Source organism: Phyllostomus hastatus, unplaced genomic scaffold (assembly GCF_019186645.2).
Source record: "Phyllostomus hastatus isolate PE091 unplaced genomic scaffold, TTU_PhHast_1.1 phas_contig_17, whole genome shotgun sequence".
NCBI lineage: Eukaryota > Metazoa > Chordata > Mammalia > Chiroptera > Phyllostomidae > Phyllostomus > Phyllostomus hastatus.
In genome coordinates, this window is record NW_025333664.1 from 10,289,411 (window position 1) to 10,311,444 (window position 22,034).

Genomic DNA, 22,034 nt, shown 5'->3' on the forward strand with positions numbered 1-22,034 from the left:
CATGAATCACAATGACTTACTGTTTGTGTGTGTGGGGATGTGGATGATACGGGGACACAATGGTCGTAGGCTGAGGAAGTGACAGTATGTCATTGAGAGGTGGCAGTGTACAGGGCAAAGTGTGTAGCACAGCTATGCATCTTAAAGGCATTTAAAAGCAACATTCAAGCCCTGGCTGGCGTAGCTCAGTGGATTGAGCGCGGGCTGCGAATCAAAGCATTGCAGGTTTGATTCCCAGTCAGGGCACATGCCTGGGTTGCAGGCCATGACCCCTAGCAACTGCACATTGATGTTTCTCTCTCTCTTTCTCCCTCCCTTCCCTCTCTAAAAATAAATAAATAAAATCTTTTAAAAATTTTTTTTAAAGTAACATTCAGGCTTTTATAAATAATAAGGAGGCACTGGCATAATTTTTTCTTTGAACTGAAGATAATTTGTTCTCTAAGAATTACCTATTAAAATTTTTACGCTCAAAACAGTGTTGCAGTCAATAGATAAAATGTTCTTTGGGGTTTAATTTCAAGTTTTGAGCCACAGATTTTAATGAATTAGTATGTGGTTAGATATAAATACAGTACATTGGTTTTAATGCTGCTTGAATACTGACAAGGAGAGCGCCGTGCTACACTCACCCATGGATTTATTGCATCAAATGAGAATGATGTCCCTTTGTTAATGTAACGGGTGATTTGCTAACTTGTGTATAGATTTTTGTGAATTTGATCATCAATACAATATATTTAAGGTCCTAGAATTAGGCTTTTTCAAAAGAGGTAGCAAATTATATATTTGCCACAATTTGAAGCACAAAACTCAAGTAAATTCTTATCAACTTGTATTCTAAACCTTCATATGTACAAGGGTGTATCATTGCTATCACAATTCCTACAACCCCTGGGTTCTACCAATGTTTTCTATTTTTGTTCATCTAATACTAACTTTTATCATTGACCTTTTTTTCCCAAAAGACGTTTTAAAATTGAATTTATTGGGGTGGCACTGGTTAATAAAATGATACCAGTTTCAGGTGTACAGTTCTATAGCGTGTCATCTGTGCATTGCGCTGTGTATTCACCACCCAAGTCACGTCCCCTCCCGTCCCCACTCATCCCCTCGACCCTCTTCTCCCTTCCCCCACCCCCTTTCCCTCTGGTAATCACCATCCTGTTGTCTGTGTCTCTGTTTGTTTTTTTTTTTTTTCTTTGCTTAATCCCTTCACCTTTCTCACCCAGCCCCCAACCCCCTTCCTCTCTGACTCCCCTTCTGGGAATGCATCCAAAGCAGCCCGAGACACTAGAAAGAATGTGTGTAACCCTAACTTCATTGCAGCGTTATTTACAATAGCCAAGATTTGGTATCATTGATCTTTTTGTTTACATTTATTTAGTTGCTAGAAAAAATACGTTTGGTTTTTGCTTCATGAAATAAAGCAAAGCAAATTACAAAAAAAAAAAAACAAAGTAAATGTAAGACTCTCCTCCTCTAAGGAAAAAATGTCATTAGCATAGTGTCCTGTTACTTGGCCCACGCCCTAACAGGGCGCGCACAATGGCTACTCGGGGCTCAGGCTGCCGGGTAAGAAACTGCTACCATAAACCACGATCAGGAAAGACCTTTAAAAATAAAGTGGAGCTGCTGCATATAAATACTGTAGATAGTATAAACAGAAGAACAATCAGATAGAGACAAGTAGTAAAATGGGAAGTCCATGAATAATTTAGAAAAATCCAAACTAGATTTCAAAATATTAAAATTAAAACAAATGGCCCTGGCTGGCATAGCTCAGTGGATTGAGCGTGGGCTGCGAACCGGGCATCGCAGGTTCGATTCCCAGTCAGGGCACATGCCTGGGTTGCAGGCCATGGCTCCCAGCAACTGCACGTTGACGTTTCTCTCTCTCTCTCTCTCTCTCTCCCCCTCTTCCCTCTGTAAAAATAAATTTAAAAAATTAAGACAAATGTAAAATACAGAATAAAAGAAAAAATTAGATGCAGGGGAGAAAATTCTCTAGAATGCCTGAATACTTCCCGGAAATAGCATATGAGTCTTGGAGGACAGATTTTTTTTCCCTTTCAGCACTTCAAAAGTATCAACTCATTGCTTCTGGACTCAATTGTTTCTGAAAAGTCAGGTGTAAATTATATTGTTGTTCTTGTACATGAAATGTCATTTTTCTCTAGCTGATTTCAAGATTTTCTCTGTCTTTGGCATTCAACATTTTCATAATGATATATATAGTTGTGGGATTCTCTGTATTTTTTTAAATGTGGAATTTGTTAAGCTTCTAGTATATGCAGGTGACTGTTTTCCACCAAATTTGGGATCTTTCTGGTCATTATTTCTTCAGATATTTTTCTTTTTCTTCTCTCCTCTCCTTCTAAGTCTTCTATTATACATGCATGGGTGTGTTTGATGGTATTCCACTGGTCTTCGATGCTCTGTTCATTTTTTTCATTCTGTTCTTGCTATTCTTCAGAGTAGGTGATTTCTATTGCTGTATCGTAACATTTGCTTTCTGCCAAATTCTTTCTTCTGCCACTCACATCTACTGCTGAGCTCTTGTAGTGAAATATTCACTTCAGTTAAGGTGCTTTTCTTTCTTTTTTTTTTTTCAGTTAAGGGACTTTTCAAATTCAGAATTTTTCATTTTCATAACTTCTATTTCTATTGCTATTCTTTTTTTTGGGGGGGGGGGTGGAATGTCCCTGATAAGACCAGGATAATGATGATCCATGCTGGTACGGTTTAGGGAGACAAACTTGCTGGGTTCTAAACCCCAGCCTGCCACTGAGATGCGATCTTACCTTGAAGAAGTTATTTAATCCATGTAATTCGCAGTTTACTCTAAAAAAATGAAGGTTCTGTTGTGAGGATTAAGTGGTAAAAAAGAAGAGCTTTAGAAGCTTGTTACTTGGAAGGTGGTGGGGGACCAGTGGCATGGGGACCCTATATCTGAATTACACACCAACTCTATTTTCTGCGTCTTCTCTCCAGATTCACTCATTTATATATTGTGTGTATATGTGTGTGTGTGTGTGTGTGTGTGTGTGTGTGTGTGTGTGTGTGTATATATATATATATATATAACCATGCCTGACTGATACTTTCCCCTCAGTTCTGGCCAAGGTAAAGAAAAGTTTTCATCTTAGTTATAGAACGACTGAAAGGTAGTACTGGAGAGAACTTTGAAAGTTAACCTAAATCTGCCCTGGCTGGCATAGCTCAGTGGATTGAGCACGGGCTGCAAACCAAAGTGTCGCAGGCTCGATTCCCAGTCAGGGCACATGCCTGGATTGCAGGTCATAGCCCCCAGCAACCGCACATTGATGTTTCTCTCTCTCTCTCTCTCTATCACCCTCCCTTCCCTCTCTAAAATTAAATAAATAAAATCTTAAAAAAAAAGAAAGTTAACCTAAATCTTACTCCTTTCTTAAAATATCAATAAAATTGGGGTAGAGTGAGTAAATGGCTTATCTAAGATCACGTATATTGTTAGTATTCAGTGCAAATTTTGAAACACTACAAGTTTACTCAACTTTCCAAAAACCGTCAGGAACCGCATAGCTTACAGCAGTGAAGAGTCCTGGATGTGAACTGGGTTTGTGCTGTCGAGGTCTGGCTGTGTCACTTTAGCAGAGGAGTGAAAATGCACCCATTTGACAGTAACGCCCAGGACTGTGAGTGTTCTTGGTTAGGCAACTGTCACTAATGCTTTAGAGTACTTTTGTCACTCCGGCAGTTACTTTAACATTCGCTGTTATTAAAATTTCATATATTTTAATTACTACACCAGTCTCATTCAAATATTCATTAATTGGTAGTGCTCTTAGGGGACTTAAAAATTCATGAAGACCAATTACTTTGAAGTGGAAATTGGATGTTACACTACAAAGACACTACAACAAACCCCGTAATGCAGCGCGCAGTGAATTTTGTGGAGAACGCTGAATACAACATCAGGGCTGACGCGGAGAAAATAAGAAATGCAGCATTGGAGCAGGTACACGACAGATGTAAACGTATGCTACCCAAGGATGTGCCTTTCCTATTATACATCTATTCCTGTGGGGATATTAGTATTTAATGGTGCGGGTTTTGAATTCTTCCAGGTCTTCAGAAACCAAATCTTTGCATAAAATACTCTATTGTTATGCACGAGAATAATTTTTAAGTTTTTTGGTCCAATTTTGTTCCTGCATTTGGTTTTCACATTTGTTTTTATACCCTTAGGAAACATGTATGATTTTTACAAAAAAAAATAAATAAATGAATGCCTTATATTCTTGTGTGAAGAGCATTTTATTTGAAAATATATTATAAAATCCCCACCATGTCAAATAATGTATCTCTGCATTATAATTTTTAATGGTTACCTAATACTCCACCTTATAGAGTCCTACAAGCTATTGTCTTTGCTTTTTCATTTTTTTACATTTATATTTTTGACAACATATTGCTGTTAATATAAACTGAGAAATATACTTACTTATACATGTAACTTTGGAAAATTATTTTCTTAGGTCATATTTCTACTAATAGAATTGCTATATTTCAGTGTTTGTTCCTTTTAAGTCCTGGTAGAGCAGCCTCCAAATTGTTTTATAAATTATATTCCAAATAGAAATTTATGAAAATGAACACTTTCCAAACTTATGCCCACCCTGGATATCATTTTTCTTTATAATCTCTGCCAATGGTATAGGCCAAAAAACATTTGCATTTTTTATTCATAGTTTATGGGTTGCTTTCACATATTTATTCCTCATTTGCATTTTTTCTTTTATTACTTTCCCCTTCATATCCATTGATCATTTTTATGGTAGTGTGATCTTTTTATAAATGTGTAAGAGATAATTAAATGAAGTCAATAAAGCATTTCTTTCACATACTTAACAAATACATTTTCCAAGTGTTTTTTACTTGATTTTTTTTTCTGAAAGTAAGGTTTTAAATTTTTCTGGAGTAAAATTTGGCAGTCGTTCCTTTCAAGGTTTGACAGCTGGTCATCCATACCCAGAGACTAAATGAGAAAATTATTTTATGTTTTCTCCAGGCACTGGGTGGTTTACTGTGAAAATGTTACATCAAGAATCTATATCAAATTTATGTATTACAACGCATATGAATGAGAGACACACTCTTCCCCTCCCCACCCATCACCTCTGGGTTCCTAACTAGGTTTCCTGCTTCCCTGCTTTCTCCCCTCCCTCCACTTGGAAATTACCCCTTCATTACACTCCAGATTCTCAGGTACTCTCGAGTTTGTGCTTGTTCTTCTCAGGAGCCAGAGGCAGTCTTGTGAATATTAACATTATACATTATTCATGTGTTATAAGAAATACTATGATTTCTAAGTCCTGGCTGTTTTACTATGGTTTGTTTTTTGTTGTTGTTCTCCCGGATGAGATTTTGATATGTTCTGTTAACCAAAATAAAACAGAGAAAGAGAAAGAAGTCACATCACTCAACTTACTGAGATGCTGACTGGAACTTTGTTAGAGGATGTTGAGTCTGGCTGTTTAGGGCAACTGTACACATCTCCGTCCACATCTTTAATGTCACACAGCAGCAGGGCTGTCCAGCCCGTGGCCCGTGGGCCGCATGCAGCCCAGGACGGCTGTGGTTGAGGCCCAACGCAAAATCGTAAATGTACTTAAAACATTGTGAGATTTCTTTGTAATTACATGTCGCAATGTACTTAATGTGTGGGCCAAGACGACAATTCCTCCAGTGTGGCGCAGAGACGCCAAAAGGTTGGACACCCCTGGAGTGGAGTGGACTAGCTTCTCTCGGGTGAGTTCTGCCCAGGTTTTGTTCACCGAGTCCCAGGCACTGAACGGCTGTGAATGGAACGTGTTTCCTCTTACTCTCACCGACATACGAGAAACAGGTGATACAGTGACATCGTGTGCATGAAACTGACCTGGTGTGATTTTACTAAGACACAACATCCCTTATGCCAAGAAATAGGCAACCGGAGTCTAATGATGAGCAAACAAGCACACAAACCCAAATAAAGGAATGTTCTTTAGAACAACCAGTCCGTCCTTCTCAAAAGTACCACTGTCCTAAAAAGCAAAACAAAACAGGCAAAGACTGAGGAACCACATGAAAGCAGTCTAAATGGCATCACAACAGGATGTAATGAGCGACTCTGAGCTGGATCCTGGACCGGACAAAAACACGTTGTAAGTGACATCACTGTGACAACGGGCGGAATCTGGATGCAGCCTGCAGCTCTGATAACATTTCATCCGAGTTCAGTTTCTTGAATTTGATCATTGTGTTGCGGTTATGTGACAGAGTACCCTTGTTCTTAGGAGATATACACTAATTTTAGGGGTGACAGAGTATGTTCGAAACGTCCTCTCCAATGGCGAGAGAGGGAGAGAGTGCAAAGTGGCAAAATGTTAACCACTGGTGAACCTAAACAGTCTGTAGGTGTTCATTCAGCGTGGCCCATTGCTGTAACGTTTCTGTACACTCGAAAATGTTCCAAGTGAACAGGCAAAAGGAGTGAGAAAATGATTAACCACATGATGTTCAATGTAGAAACCAAAACAACACATTGAACTTTTAGGCTCCCCTTTTAATAAAAGCATTAGCTGACATGGGCATTGCTGGGACAGGAAATTCGGAGCGCTCTCCTTGGGCCAAATCTCCCTCTGATTTATGTGTACTTGCCCTTTTATCCGCGGTTTCAGTGTATCGCTCTTGAAATCCAGTTTGGAGATGTTTGCCATCCTGGGAGAAAACTTGCTGGTCTGTATTTTACTATATCGCTGGTCCGTATTTGCTAGTAGCTTAGTTTTTATGTTTTCATATGTGCAGTGGACATAACGTGTGTTCTTGTCAAGGTAGCTTTGAATCGAAAGTGTCGCGGGTTGGAGGTGAAGGCAGGTTCAGATGCTGGGAGTTACGGAGGAACCAGGGCTCCCAACAAAAGTAGGGATGGTGTTGGACCACCAATCACCCAATTCACCAAATAAGGCGGGGCCCCTAGCCACGGTCCCTATGGTGAGGGGCGTGGAGACTTATGGGAAACGGAGTCCTGAGTTTGACGGATTCCCCGGAGCCGAGAGCAGAGAACCGAGCCTTCGCAGCTCCTTCTGCGCATGTGCAGTTCGTCCTCATTGTTCTCCCGCTCCCTTGTCTCCAGCTTCTCGCGGCAGGTAGCAGTGGAGGCGCCCGGTGTACGCGTGGCTCCGTGACCGGGTCCTGCACGGAGGATGTGCACTACAGGTGAGAACCTAGTTTTCGAGGGTTGCGTTGTCAGGTCTGCGGGAAGGATCGGGTCCACACCTGGTGGAAGCTCAAACCTGCGCGAGTCCCGTGCTGACTGAGACCCTCCAGCGCCTGCTCCCCAGTCCGCTCTGCCTTTGCCCCTAGAGAAAGCCAAGTGACAGAGCAGCTGGGCTGCGGACCAGCAGGCTCCACGAGGGGGATAAGGACCTGGATTTCTTGGTCAGAATAAACTTCCCCCAGAAAAGGCATCCAAATGTTAAAAGACTGTGTCCAGAAGCCCCTCGAGTTTGCAGGTGCCCCAGGCAACCATTCATTAGCGAGTGAATCCACCACACCCAGTGGAGAGGAGAAAGAATTCTTGTAACAGTTACTACGTGCCTGCGGGCTAAGGGCAAGGGGGCGGGTCTGCAGCGCAGCAGGCTGGTTTCAGAGTCCGAGTGTGAACTAAGACAGAAGGGCTCAAATTCTAGCCCAGCCACTGAGTCTCCGTAGGCAAAATCCAGCTTCTAAGCCTCAGTTTCTCCATCAGCAAAATGAAGTTATTCCTAAACCCTGGCTCAAGGTGGACCTGAGGACTGAATTGGGCAGCACCTGTGGCTCACTCTGCACAGGCGCTGCCCTTCACGGAGCCCCTGGGAAATGCCCAGTGCTTTTCTCACTGTTCTCTTTATTAAGGATATTGTTTGTTCTCAAGGCTGCCCTGTAAAATCCGTATTCATGATCCCGTTTTAACCAAGCAGTAAGCCAAGACTCTGCAGGTGAAGTCGCATGGCCAGTAGTTGAAGGAGCGGGGGTGCCAACCTCATATAGCTTTATTTCCAAGTCCCACGCAGGGTTTGGCCCGGCAGGACAGCCTTCATAGCCCTGAGCAGAGTGGCTGGTCCCTGGGAGCCGCAAGAAAGGACCTGGAGTCCATGCAAACTGAGTCAGCTCAAGGGGCTCTTGGAGATTTCTTGATATCTGTTCAGAACCCTCGGGTTACTGAATAACCGAGGCTTCTAGACTCTCCTGTCATCTCTCTGCCCTGTGCCCTCAGCAGTGTACAGCCCCGTAAGTCACATTTTCTGGCAGGGGTCCTCAAGCATGCCTCCGAATCACCTGGAGAGCTTGTTAAACGCAGACAGCTGGCCAGGTCCCACCCCTGGTTTCTCTGCTTTAGCAGATCTGGGTTGGGCCCCAGAATTTGCATTTCTATCAAGTTCCCAGGTGATGTTGATGCTGCTGGTCTGGGGACCACACTGAGAGAAGTGTCGCAGAGGATGGTGAACTCCAAGACACAGTGGACCTGGGCGGAAGATTCCAGTTATCTGAATGTACGCCCTCCAGCCAGGTCCAAATTCTCCCGACCACACAGCTCTTATGAGGAAAGAAGGTGGGCGCACCAGGAACACGGCTCCCGCCTGGGAGATCCCCGCCCTCTCCAGATACGGCGACCACAGCTGCAGGGCAGAGATCCGAGACACACACAGGTTCCGTCTTTGCTTGGTCAGAAGCAATTCCTGATCATTCTGCCCCGAGTCATACCACCAAACCACAGGCTGTCCAGAACCATTGGTCAGTGAAGGCGAGGGCCAGCTGTCCAAAGGCACAAGTAAGCTGGACTGAGGATGGGGGGCAACAGGTTGGCTTTGAGGGAGGAGGAACTCCTGTGGACGGGATGATGAGGACGTGGTCCTGGAGGGAGCCCCCCCAGAAACTCCTCCCCATGCCAGTGCTCCAGTCTCTCTTCCGGGATTCTGCCCAGCCCTGAAGCCACGAGCATCACGGCGTCTGGAATGTAGGGTTGTGCTCCCCACCCCCGTTCCTGCCTTCAGAGCAGTGCAGGAAGGGTTTTCAGGGGCTGTACAATCCTGCCTCGGTTCCAAAGTGAGCAACATTGGGCCCAAGGGAGTCTTCAGCACAGGGCCGAGTACAAGGTTTCTGGAGCTGGCTGCCAGGGTTCAAAGCCTAGCTCTTCTTCCCCTCAATTTCCTCTATAAAAAAGAAGTGATAATAGTGCCTACGTCTTGCATTCTTTTAAGGAATAAATGGGGTGATGTATGTAAGGTACTTAGCGCGATGCTGTTACATAGTAAGCACTATACAGCTGTCGTCAGTATCACTGATGTTATTAAACCTGGATTATCACGTTGGTTGTCAGTATTTGTTAGTGGCAGGACCAAAAGGAGCGCCAAGGCCCCCCGACTCCGAATCCCAAGCCGCTGTTTTGTCCACAATGACGAGTCAAAAGGAGTTTCTTCATAAAAAGTCTTTTGGGGATGCTGCAACCAAAGGAGAACAAATCTCTTTCCTGAAAAATAGATTTCCTTGCAGCACACTCATTCCTGTTCCTTCGAATTCTTTGACCTCATGGAGTTAAGATATAAGGAGCAAAGTAAGTGAACAGATCTCTATGAGGTTTTTGCTGTTGTATCTTTTACATTTTTTAAAAGATTTTATTTATTTTTAGAGAGGGAAGAGAGGGAGAAAGAGAGAGAGAGAGAAACATCAATGTGCGGTTGCTGGGGGCTGTGGCCTGCAACCCAGGCATGTGCCCTGACTGGGAATCGAACCTGCAATGTTTTGGTTCGCAGCCCGTGCTCAATCCACTGAGCTATGCCAGCCAGGGCATCTTTTACATTTTTTACTGGAAATATTCAACGCATGCTAAAGGAATGAAGATAATGTAATGGCTCCCACATACCTGCCATGACTTCAGCAGTTTTCAATACATGGATCATTTTATTTCATCTGTGTTCCCTCTGCCTTGATGCACACATGCTCTGACCCTCACACGCGGCCCCCGTTCTGCCTTCCGCCTCCGCTGGGTTATTTTAAAGTAAATCCCAGACATCAAAAAATTCAGAATGTAACATGTTCCATAATGGGGCAAAGGTGTGGCATGTAGTCCTTGCTATGTTATGATTAGTTTAACCACGTCTTTCTTAGTTGAACTTGGCCTTGTTTTATTGATACATCCATCTGCTGTGGGATCAGAGGAGGCTATCCACTGTAAGAAACCAACAGGGAAAAAATATTTACTCTCCCCAGTGGAAAGCCTGTTTCTCTTAACTCCTAGTGGTGAGCCCCGGGCTAAGGGGTCAGGGACACTGTCCCCCTGTGTGGCTGCGTGACCACGCCATGGGGGCCTTGAAGGCAGGCCCAGTTCTCATGTTGTCCTTCCTCTGCTCCTCTCCCCAGCCCGGCCTGCGCGGTCCTCTGCACGTTTCCAGGAGCAGGAGAAAATGAACACATCCGAGGTGAGTCATTTACATATTGCCCATTTTTTTTCCAGCAGAGTCTAGGAGTTCTTTTGTGTTTTTAGTAACTCCACTTTCTTGTCGATCGTTTTTCTTCATTTTTTCCTTTCCTGACTTTTCCCCTGCATTATCATTTTAGTTTCTTCCCCTTCAAGTGGTTGCAAAGGGCTAAGTTTTCTTTTTCTTCTATTATCGGTTACCTTTGATGGGTGTAGCACCGGTGTAAACATATTTCTATCAGCATCAGGAGTTGTTGTTTTTTTAATCTTTTTTAAACATTTTTTAAAGATTTTATTTATTTATTTTTAGAGAGGGAAGGGAGGGAGAAAGAGAGAGAGAGAGAGAAACATCAATGTGCAGTTGCTGGGGGCCGTGGCCTGCAACCCAGGCATGTGCCCTGACTGGGAATTGAACCTGCGATGCTTTGGTTTGCAGCCCTCACTCAATCCACTGAGAGGTTGTTTTTATGTTATCATTAAATAAGGTATACTGTGCCCTCATCTCGGGTTCTGTGGACGTCACCTAATGTCTTTGGTTTTTTTTTTTTTCATTTTTTGTCTTTTTTATTATATTATTTCCATTACCATTTATTCCTCCTATACCCTCTTCCGACTCCACCTACCTACCTCCCCTGCACAATCATTTTTTAAATTTTTTACATCATAAATACTATGTGGGGAATTGTTAGTTAACAATTACATTGCACTTTCTAGCCACTTGGATCATAATTATTTAAATTTTATTATCCATTCTCTGGTTATTTTTGCTGTCCCAAGTTTGAAGACAAAGTGACAAAATAATAATAATTGGTCAATTATAACATTACCTACAATTTAGGGCTGCTTGTTGTGTTCTAGTCACTGTTAACTTCCTTACCTGGATTAGCTCGTATAATCCTGACAGCACTGAGAGGTGCCCTTCTGTGATGCCCTTTTTATGGAGGGTAGGAGTAGCTTTTCAAGAGCTGGCAGCTGGAATAGTTCTAAGGAGACATCATTAGAGATTTGGCCAGACAGAGACCTCGAGGCCACAGTCACTGCAAGCTTTCCACCCATTGTTGGCGGTAATTTATCATCTGCTTTTATTCCAACTTCGCCAAGAACTTGAAATGGGAGACCTCTTAGGCGTACAGTTGCCAGATAAGACTCAGGGCACATAATACAAAATTTATCTTGCACTGGACACTCTTGTGCTAAACACTTATTTGTTGCTTATCTGAAGTTCAGATTTAACTGAGTGCCCTGTGTTTTTATTTGTATTTCTTTTCTTTCTTTATTGAATTTATTGAGATGATATCAGATAAGAAAATTATACAGGTTTCTGGCGTAGAATTCCATAATACATTGTCTATATATTGTACTGCTCACCACCCCAGGTCAAGTCTCCTTTTATCACCCTGTGCCCCCTTGACCCCTCCTTCTCCCCCGCCCCCTTCCCCTCTAGCGATCACTATGCTCTTACGAGTTTTTTTCTCTTAGTCCCTTCTCCATGTTCAGAGAGCTTCCACACCCCCCGCCCCTCAGACAGCCATCCGTCTATCTCCTGCCTCTGTGAATCCGTTTCTGTTCTGTTTATTCAGTTTGTTCATTAGATTTCACGTGTAAGTGAAGTCATATGGTACCTGTCTTTCTCCAACTGGCCCATGTCACTTCGCATAATGCTAAGTCTGGCCACCTACTCGGCAGGAGGAGGGGTCCGGGTGCCCGGTGCTGACCGCTCGGGCCGGCAGTCCTGGCTCACGCAGAGCACGAGACCGTCTCTGTCGCCACGGCCGGCTGCCTCGCCCCGCTCCGGGCGGCCTATGGCTGAGCCCGCGAGGCCCGCCTGCTGCAGCATCACCACCCATCGCTGCAGCCGCTCCTCTTCCAGACTCTCAGGGACTCTCAGGCTCGGTTCCCACAATGGGTAGCTTTGTCAAAAAATATAACACTTTCCCTGGCTGGCGTAGCTCAGTGGATTGAGCGCGGGCTGCGAACCAAAGCATCGCAGGTTCGATTCCCAGTCAGGGCACATGCCTGGGTTGTAGGCCACGGCCCCCAGCGACCACACATTGATGTTTTTCTCTCTCTCTCTTTCTCCCTCCCTTCCCTCTTTAAAAATAAATAAATAAAATCTTAAAAAAAATACAACACTTTGCCTACATATGCTTTGTTTGTAAGTAACTTTTAAAAAAAGTTTCCTGTTGCATAGCCTCATGCACTCTTCCCCTCCGCAGCCCAGGAGTCACCCCTGGGCTCTGCCAGGACCAGTCCTTCGGCCCCTCTCTCTGTCCACCACGATTTTCGCGGGTCATGCCTTCTCTCCCAGATTCTGCTGAGTTTTGATGGACACCCCTGGGCATTTCCCAGAATGACCGTGCGGTTTTATGCCCTCCGCGTCTGGGTATCTGCATGTGCCTTTATTCTGCTGTTACATGAATGATCAACTGCTTATAGGATTAGGGTTTGAAGTCCTTTCCCTTCAGAGCACGACGAGAAAAGATCGTCTCTGTGGTCTCTCGGCATTTGGAGAGGCTGGGGAGGCGTCGTGTGGCGGCTTGGTTCTCGCTTATTTTGTAGGTGACCTGTTTCCTCTTTCCTTTTCTGCAAGTTTTTCTTTATCCTCGAGTTTCAGATCTTTCACCAGGCAGTGTCTGGTTATGTGTTCTTTTTTCAGGCTGCCTGGCGGTAATTGGACGGGCCTCTCAGGGTGTTCCCAGTTGCTTCTGTGATTGTTTTCCTGCCCCGCCAGCATCTACGCTCGTGTCGCCCAGACCCCAGCACACTGTCGGTGCCTCGTGCAGCCGGCTGCGTTTTTTCGCTTTTCTTTCATTTTTTACATTTCTGTTTTTCTGCGGTTTTCTTCTATGTGTTGAGAGATTAGGTCATTTTTGTCGTCTATGTCATTTGGTTTTCAAGTCTTCTCTTTAGAGTTTTGCTTTTCTGTTTTTATAACTCAGCCACAAAATATTCAGCATCTCTGGGCATGTTTTCATAGTCAACTTTTCTCATTTGATGGCAATAAGACTCTTACATCAATTGGGGGCACCAGTTCGAATTCTTCCAAGTTATTCTCTTCAGTAGCAGAATTCAGCTTGTTTTCAAGTCTTCCGTCTACTTGTTTTGGCCTTTATCTTCTAGGCTGTTGCTTACTATTGATATTAAATTTAATTTAACAGTCTACAAGTCTGTGGTGGAGGCTTATTTTTGAGATTGTTGTTTTTCCTTCCACATTTAAGCCTTTTTTTTCCCTGCGTGAACAGAAAGGTAAAAACCTCATTATATCAATTCAGATTGCCGATGTGTGTTACTTGGCAACGCAGAGGTCTGTGTCCTTGGCGAGCATTTCCCTGGAACAAAAGGACCGACTCGGGATCTTCTGTGTGAATTGCTGGGACACGTGAACAGACAGGCTTGTCTTTAGGCCGTGCAGAGGGGGTCCGAGCTCAAGGGGCCCCCCTTCCCCTGCCTTAAAAGAAAAGCTGAGATCATATCAGGGCACTGAGCAAAGTATGCTGCTTATCGCTTGGGTTGCAAAGCTCATGCAGACCCCTGGAGGCTGTGCCCTGCTTTTTATAGAGACCCAGCCTACTGAGTGTGAGCCCTCCACTAACCCATGCGGGGGTAAGGGACCACCCAAGGAGGTGGCCATGCTTCTGTTACTCCTGCTCCCTCTTCTGAGGCCTGTGCGCACTCCGGTTCCCTGTCCCGGCTGCTCCTGGGCAGCTGGGAGGTCTCCCCAGGCTCTGCACAGAACCTGAGGCTGCACTGTGTTGTTCGTGCTAAGGGGTGAGCACAGTGCTTCCACTCTCTCCCGCCTCCTCTCTGTCTTCAGAAACTTGTCAGCGTTTCTCACTGGCTGCCATCCTCTTCCCCAGTCCTCCCCTGCTCTGACAAACACAGCAGTGTTGTTATGTTTCTCCCTGCCGTCGTTTTAGAGGCAGAGGAGATAAATGTGTGTGTGTACCTAGCTCGTTGCATCAAGTGAGGAGTGTCACTTATTCTTGAAATTGTCACCACCAGTGGCTTCTGAAACAGTCTTCTCTTATTTGGCAGCTGCTGATTGAGCTCCACTGGAGACCAGAGCTCTTCCAGATGCTGCAGGTCCAACCGCTGACTCCTGCCTCGTGTTCCTTCTTACTCGCCGGGGCCCCCTCTCCTTGCCCTGCTGTCCCCCAGGCTCTGCGTCCTCGGTCTCCACAATCTTTGTGAGCAGGTTCTCTAGGCGGGTGGCTTCGGCTACCACCGAGCCACTCTTGACTTCCAAAAATGTGCCCTAACCCTATCCCTCTCTCCTGAGCTCCAGCTGCAACCCTGACACTTCATCCTGTGTGTGTCACAGGTGCCTTCAGTATAATGTATCCAAGATCTCTCTCTCTCCTGCCCAATCTGCTCTGTACCTGTTTTGTCCGTCTCAGCACATGGCGTCCGCACAGGCCCTGCTGCTCTTGCCGTTGCTGGGACGGACGCTACTTGCTCTGTCAGTCCACAGCCAATCACTGATTGGTCCCATCCAGAGTCAGCTCCCGCCTCTAAGTCCTTTCCTCACTACGTTAAAACAGGCGGTCAGTCATCTCTTACAATAGCCTGTTACCTCCCCTCTGACTTCCCTTGAAAACTGGCTTTCTTAACTTCTACACTATCAGTGTTTTTTGGGCCAGAAAATTCTTTGTTGGGGAGGTGTTCCTATGCATTGTGGGAGTTTAGCAGCATCTCTGGACCCCGCCCACGGTTGTGACCACCAACAATGTCTCCACACAAATCCCTCGTGGATGGCAAAATTATGTCCGATTGGGAGCTACTGCTTAAAACACCTGCCACCCTGCTGCCAGAGCGTCACTTCCACATGACCTTGATTATTTCGCTTAATCTTGATTGTGCTGCTTGTTTATCTGTCCCCATTGTCTGCAGAGGTAATCTCCCAAGAAGGGATGTTTGTCCCAGAGAACCTCACAATCAAGTCATGTGTGGCATGTAAATAAAATATTAGAACGCCCCTTTATGTTTCTTTTCGTGTCTAAAAATTTTAGGAAAGTCGGGCTTTACTTTCGGCGCGTGGCTTGAAGATTCGTATATGTACAGTATAATTCGTAAGAAGTATCCAGAAGCTCTTACTGATTGAAGCGCTAGGGGGCGCTGGTCTACAGGAGAAAGTCCAGAATTCCCCGTGTCCGACCACTAGATGGCGCCCACTGCTCTATGTCTCATCAAGCCCCCAACCTCACTCCCTCACTCTGTACTCCTTGCGATTCCCTTAATTTAATGTGCATTGTAGGGTGTCTACATCTTGGCTCAGACTGTCACCCCTCATTCACACAAAACTCACTGTTGGTGTGCCATCAAATCTTTATCTCAAGGAAGCATAACCCGAAGAAACAAAGAGATTTAACCCTCCTTCCCCTTGGGGACCTCACTCGACCCTGGCCACCCATTGTTTTCACGGCTCCCATAATTCACTACTGCATGTGTCTGTTTATGTAGAAATTGTCCTCATCGGTCTCTAAACGCCTTAAGAACAGGACTAGTGTCTTTATTTTTTTTTTTAATATTTTATTTAGTTATTTACTTTCAGAGAGAGGAGAAGGGAGGAAGAGAAACATCAATGTGTGAGAGAAACATCAATTGGTTGCCTCTTGCACGCCCCCAACTGGGGACCTGGCCCGCAACCCAGGCATGTGCCCCGTCAGAGAATCGACCTGGTGACCTTTCAGTATGCAGGCTGGTGCTCAATCGACTGAGCCACACCAGCCAGGGCAGGACCTGTGTCTTATTCACCTTAGCATCCTTCAAAACTAGAACAGTTCTCGGCAGGTAGAGGAGCCCCAATTGTCTTATGAATCAATAAGTGAATACAGAGGCAGAGTGTTTCTGTTGTGATTTCTGTTTCTCCCCCAAAGTATAATGTGAAGGAAGGTACACAGACCTCCTTGGTAACTTCTCCTGGCAAACTCTTCACAGCAACACAGTGGGCTTAGCGCCGTCTCTGTTTCTCACGCCATCTGGTCCCGAGCACTGAGCGGGGTTGGGCTGTTGCAGGGATCGGTGTTGTTCGAGGACGTGTCCGTGGACTTCACCCAGGAGGAGTGGCAGCTGCTGGACTCCGCCCAGAGGCTCCTGTACAGGGATGTGATGCTGGAGAACTACAGGCACCTGGTGTCCCTGGGTAAGCACGGCCCCCGTGCCACTCCCGACGGCACGCACGTCCTATCTCAGGAACCAAACCGTTGTCGAGTGTTAACTGAATTTCGGGCTTGAGATTTTGGATTCAAAGGTCCTTTCTAGGGAACTTGAACGGATTGTATTCTCCCCTCCTTCGTGCAACAGTCTTGTCTGATGAGGGCACCATCATTGTCAGCTTTTACAGCTGCTCCCTTCCGGTTCTTTAAAGGGCCCGAACCCTAAGCAACCTTACCAAGTCTCATGTCATTTCCCACAACAGGGTACTCTGCTACCAAACCTGAGCTGATATCCAAGCTGGAGCAAGGAGAGGAACCATGGGTGTCACAGAGAAAGTTCCCGAGTCAGAGCCGCCCAGGTGAGTTAATGAGGTCAGACACAGGCAACTGGCAGAAACTGGACCCCAAAGGGCCCCGTCTGGGGGCTGGGGTCTTGGAAGTGCATCTCAGAAATCTCTCTGAGAGGCTCCAGCCTCTTGGACATGACTGAAGACAAATGATCACCATACCTTAGTTATTAAACCTCCTAATATCACCTTCACACATAATTTTAAAAATTTATTTATTTATTTATTTATTTATTTTTAGAGAGGGAAGGGAGGGAGAAAGAGAGAGAGAGAGAGAGAAGCATCAATGTGCAGTTGCTGGGGGTCATGGCCTGCAACCCAGGCATGTGCCCTGACTGGGAATCGAACCTGCGATGCTTTGGTTCACAGCCCACGCTCAATCCACTGAGCTATGCCAGCCAGGGCTTAATTTTCTATTTGACCTTTATAGAGATTTGCTTGGTTTTTGTAGAACCCATGTGCTGCCTTCCCCATCCTAGACCTTTATCTCTTTGTTTTCCTCTCTGCTCAATAATGGCCATTGTTGACCTTTCCTCCAGGGCTAAACACTCTGAGATATGCATTGAAGTATACATTTTTTATTCAATGAACATTTATTTATTAAGTGCCTGTTGTGTACCAGTCACATCCTAACACCAGGGGTACAAAAGCAAAGTCTCTGCCCCTATCAACAGACCCAGTTAGCAGAGAAACACATAACAGAGGTGGTAGTACTCAGCACTCAGAAAAACTGAAGATAGGCGAAGGGGAGAGAGAGTGACGGGGAGTGATATTTTAGAAGGGAAGTCAGGGAAGGCCTCTTCGAGGAGGTGAACATTTGAACAGCAACAGCAAGAACGTGGAGCGGAGTTGTGAATAAAGGGATGGGCTGAGACACAGGGCATCTGAGGGGTTTCCAAGGGGACAGCAGGTGCCCAGTCCCTGAGATGGGGGTGGGCTTGGTGTAATCAGGGAACGGCAAGGAAGTCAGTGGGAACAGAGAGGGTGTACTGAGGGAAGTGTAGCAAATGATGGCAGAGAGTTTTGCTGAAGGTAAAACTTTACAGGCCTGGTAAAGACCGAATCCTACTCTGAGTGAGGTGATAAGTAAAAGGAGAGGTCAAGAACTATACCCTTAAGCGCTGCACGCGAAGGTCAGGAAGACACAGGATTCTCACACTGGAGACTGAGCAGGAGCACGCTGCATGTAGGGAGAAGGGAGAGAGCCAGGAGACTGCGGGGTCCCAGGAGCCACGGGAGCAAAGTGTCCTTAGGAGGAAGGAGTGAATTTCCATATGCCCGTGCAAGCACGAAGTCAGCACTGTCCCTTCTTCTCCTGAAAAGTATCCAAAGGCCACAAGGAAAAAAAACTTTTTTAAAAAGTCAACTCCCTATTTACTATAGGTTGGAGGCAGCTGAAATCCCAAACATAATACAAAAGGAAGGGGAAAAACTGCCCAAAGCAATGGAAATCAGGCTTGATCATGAGAGTAAAAGTGCTTAGGAAAGAGAGTTAGAACACAGTGTATACACAGCATTTACATGCAGTACTTGCCACAAATGGGACTTCAAACAATGAGGTGTTTGTTTAAAAAAACAATGGGAAAGTAGCATTGCCCTGAAGGATGTGTAGGTTCCGGGTAGAGCTGAGGGTAGGATGTGCGCTGACTCAGTGGAGAACATGAGAGTGGGTTTGTGGTTGGCAATGCACAGCATATGGGAATAAGCACCTCGGTCTCACAGAAGCTGACAATACTGTAGACTTTTGGGGTGATCATCTGAACTCGTATTGTGAATTTAGGCATATGAAACTAGTATACACATTCAATATCAAGTTTTCCTTCCTAGTACACTGCTTCTATTTATCTGCTACAGAAATGTCATACGTTTTTAAGCATGCAATTGCTATTATGGCATAGAATGAGAATAGCAGAGGATAATAATAATTGCCCATGGCCCAAAATGTTAAGATGAAAATTAGTGGAGGTCCTAGGATCAAGACGAACAGCCAGGTACCTGAGGCCCCACAGATCAGAGAGGAAGAAAACATGACATAAAAGTGGAAAGAAAAATTAGTGTTGTGACAGCGCACGATCAGTTGGTAAAGTAAGTCGGCAGACTGGAAGTCGGAGAGTAGAGTTTTCAGTTGAGACAGATCACTCTGGATTCACTCTGATAGGTCAGATGACAGCAACAATCAGAGCACAGAGGTGCACGGGATTCTGTTGCAAGCGTGGCTCGTCCTCTCACGTATCTTAACATTCTCTTTGGACATTGTTTTCCCCTTTCCTAGCTGTATGGACAGATGGAGCCAGAACTACGGGACTGACCATTAGAACAGAGGAAATGAATGATTTCATAAGTTTAATTGTGAGTTGGCGTGCAGAATGGAAAAGAGGAGGAAGAGTTTGGAAGCATGCAGATGGTAGGAAGGGTCCTACTGCAGTGACCGAATCTAAGGCAGAGGAGGAAAAGGTTCAAGTCTGCCCCCACACTTAATCTTCGCTCTGACACTTCCCTGGGTCACCCTTCGGTCTTCCTTGTCTCCCTACTCAGCGTCCCTAACCTTTACCCCATGCTCCGACTGCCCTCCGTCCTTGGATCAGCTGTTTTCCTGACACCCTGTGTTCTCCGTTCACCATTCCTTGTGCTTTATTTCAAAAGCTCTCTACCTATTTGGAGGTCATATGTGTAACAAGCCAAAGTAACTCATGTTAATTTTCAGCTTTCTCTCTATTTTTCTACTATAGTATGTGCTTTTGTCTTTGTTTTCATGCTATCAAACCAAAAGAGTAGAATAAATATTGGCTTCAGAGTCCTCTCATCCCAGGAGACCGTGTCTCAAACCTGAGAAACAGCTCAACATGGGGCACGTGTGTACAACCCCAGTCCTTAAGAAATGTGTTAAGATTTATAATGTGTGTTAATTTTTAATATTTCCAGAAGTCCAGAAAGCCAGGAACGTGAAAGAGAGAAGCCGAGAAAATGAAGATAAGTATTCAAGGCAAGCTTCATTCAGCAACAACAAAACACTGACTAAGGGAAGAAGTAAAACCTCAGGAAAGGCCACCAACCCAACGCCTTCAAGAAAAATGTCCCACAAGTGTGACTCGTTTGGCACAAGCTTGAAAAGTGTTTCAGAATTAATTATCAGTAATAGAATCTGTGTGATAAAAAAGCCTGACGATTTCAAGGGATGTGGATTCCTTGATACTGTGTGTGATAAAACTCACACAGTGACCAAGTCCTGTGAGGATGATCAGGAGAAGAAATCCCACAGTCAGAACGATGCCTTTGTTCAGCATCAGAAGAATTTGGGTTTGGAGCAACTCCTTCAGTACAATAATTGTGGGAAAGCCTCTCACAAAAACACAGCCTTTGTTACATACAAGAGAACTCACACGGGAGAGAAGCCTTCTGAAGGTAGTAAATACAGAACAGCCTTCAAGCAAAAGTTCAAGTTCAGTGCTTGTCTTAGAACCCTGAGGGAATGGGAGCCACGTGAACCCAGTAAAAATGGGAAATCCTCATGCCTGAAGTCAAAACGTGCACCTCAGAGAACTCACGGAAGGGAGAAACACTCTGATGGATATGATGAGTCGGGGAAGTCCTGCAGCAAGAAGTCGAACCTTACTGAGCACCAGAGAATGCACGCAGGAGGAAACCCCGATGACTCCCATGAAAACGAGGAAGCCTTGCAGAAGTCAGGCTCCACTCAGAATGAGAGAACTCACACGGGAGAGAAAGTCTACGACTGCGATAAACATGGGAAATCCTGCCGTGACAAGTCACGCCTCACTCAACATCAGGAAGGTCAGACAAGGGAAAAACCCAGTGAGTGTAATGACGGTGAGGAAGCCATAAAGAAGTCACTCGTCACTCAGACCCAGAGAACTAACAGAGGAGAGAAAAGCTGCGAAGGTGGTAAGTGTGAGAGATCCTCCCACGAGACGTCGAAACTCCGTCGGCACCAGAGAACACACTTGAGGAGGAGAACCGATGAGGGCAGTGAAAGTGGGAGGGCCTTAAGTAGCAAGTCAGACCTCGCTCAAGATCAGAGCGTTCCCAAAAGAAAGAAAACCTATGACTGTAACCAATGCGCAAAAGGCTTCCAGAAGAAAACAGACCTCACTCAACATCAGAGCGCGCACACCGGGAAAAAACCCTATGAGTGTAATGAATGTGGGAAGTCCTTCTTTGTGAAGTCCAACCTCACGGAGCATCAGAGAACCCACACAGGAGAAAAGCCATACGAATGCAATGAGTGCGGAAAATCCTTCTGCCAGAAGTCAGCCCTCACGGTGCATCAGAGAACTCACACAGGAGAGAAACCATATAAATGTCATGAGTGTGGAAAAACCTTCTGTGTGAAATCGAACCTTACTCAGCATCAAAGGACCCACACAGGAGAGAAACCCTACAAGTGTAACGAATGCTCTAGATCTTTCTGCGTGAAATCCAACCTTGTTGTACATCAGAGAACTCATACGGGAGAGAAACCCTACAAGTGTCCCGAATGTGGGAAGACTTTCTATGAAAAGTCGGCACTCACGAAACATCAGAGAATTCACACAGGGGAAAAGCCCTATGAGTGTCATGAATGTAAAAAGACCTTCAGCCAGAGGTCAGCCCTCACCAAACATCAAAGGAAAACACACAAGAAGAAAACTCCCATCAACACTCTCCATGGGCAGAAGCCGGCATCTACAAGTCAAACCTAACGAACATCAGCAAGTTTGCAGGGCAGAAATGCTAAGACGTCAGCACATGTGGGGAGGTGTTTATCAGCAGGTTAGAGCCAACTGGAATCAGAGGATTCATGTAGGAGTGAACGCCCGTGAATACTTGGAATGCTTGAAAGCTTCCAACAAGTATGCAAAGATGTTAAGGGGAAATATGTCATTTTAAGGAACATGAAGTAAACTGTTCTTGTAGAAATAGTGTTTAACCAGAAGTCATATTTTAGATGTAAGACCAAACTTATTACAGAGAAGGTAACAGAAATACTCAGTTTTTAATAGAATGTGAAATGTGGTGCTTTTGTAAAAGTGTGAGTAATTTATTGACACA

At 45.1% G+C, this 22,034-nt stretch overlaps 1 protein-coding gene across 1 annotated transcript; it reads left to right on the top strand.

Moving 5' to 3' along the window:
- The first annotated feature begins 10,458 nt into the window (after nt 1-10,458).
- Nucleotides 10,459-21,685, top strand: ZNF334 (zinc finger protein 334). The gene is made up of 4 exons (XM_045833156.1): nt 10,459-10,484; nt 16,499-16,625; nt 16,902-16,997; nt 19,908-21,685. Exons 1-4 carry the CDS (start codon nt 10,470-10,472, stop codon nt 21,683-21,685), a joined length of 2,016 nt encoding a protein of 671 aa, XP_045689112.1. The 5' UTR covers nt 10,459-10,469.
- Nucleotides 21,686-22,034: the final 349 nt, after the last annotated feature.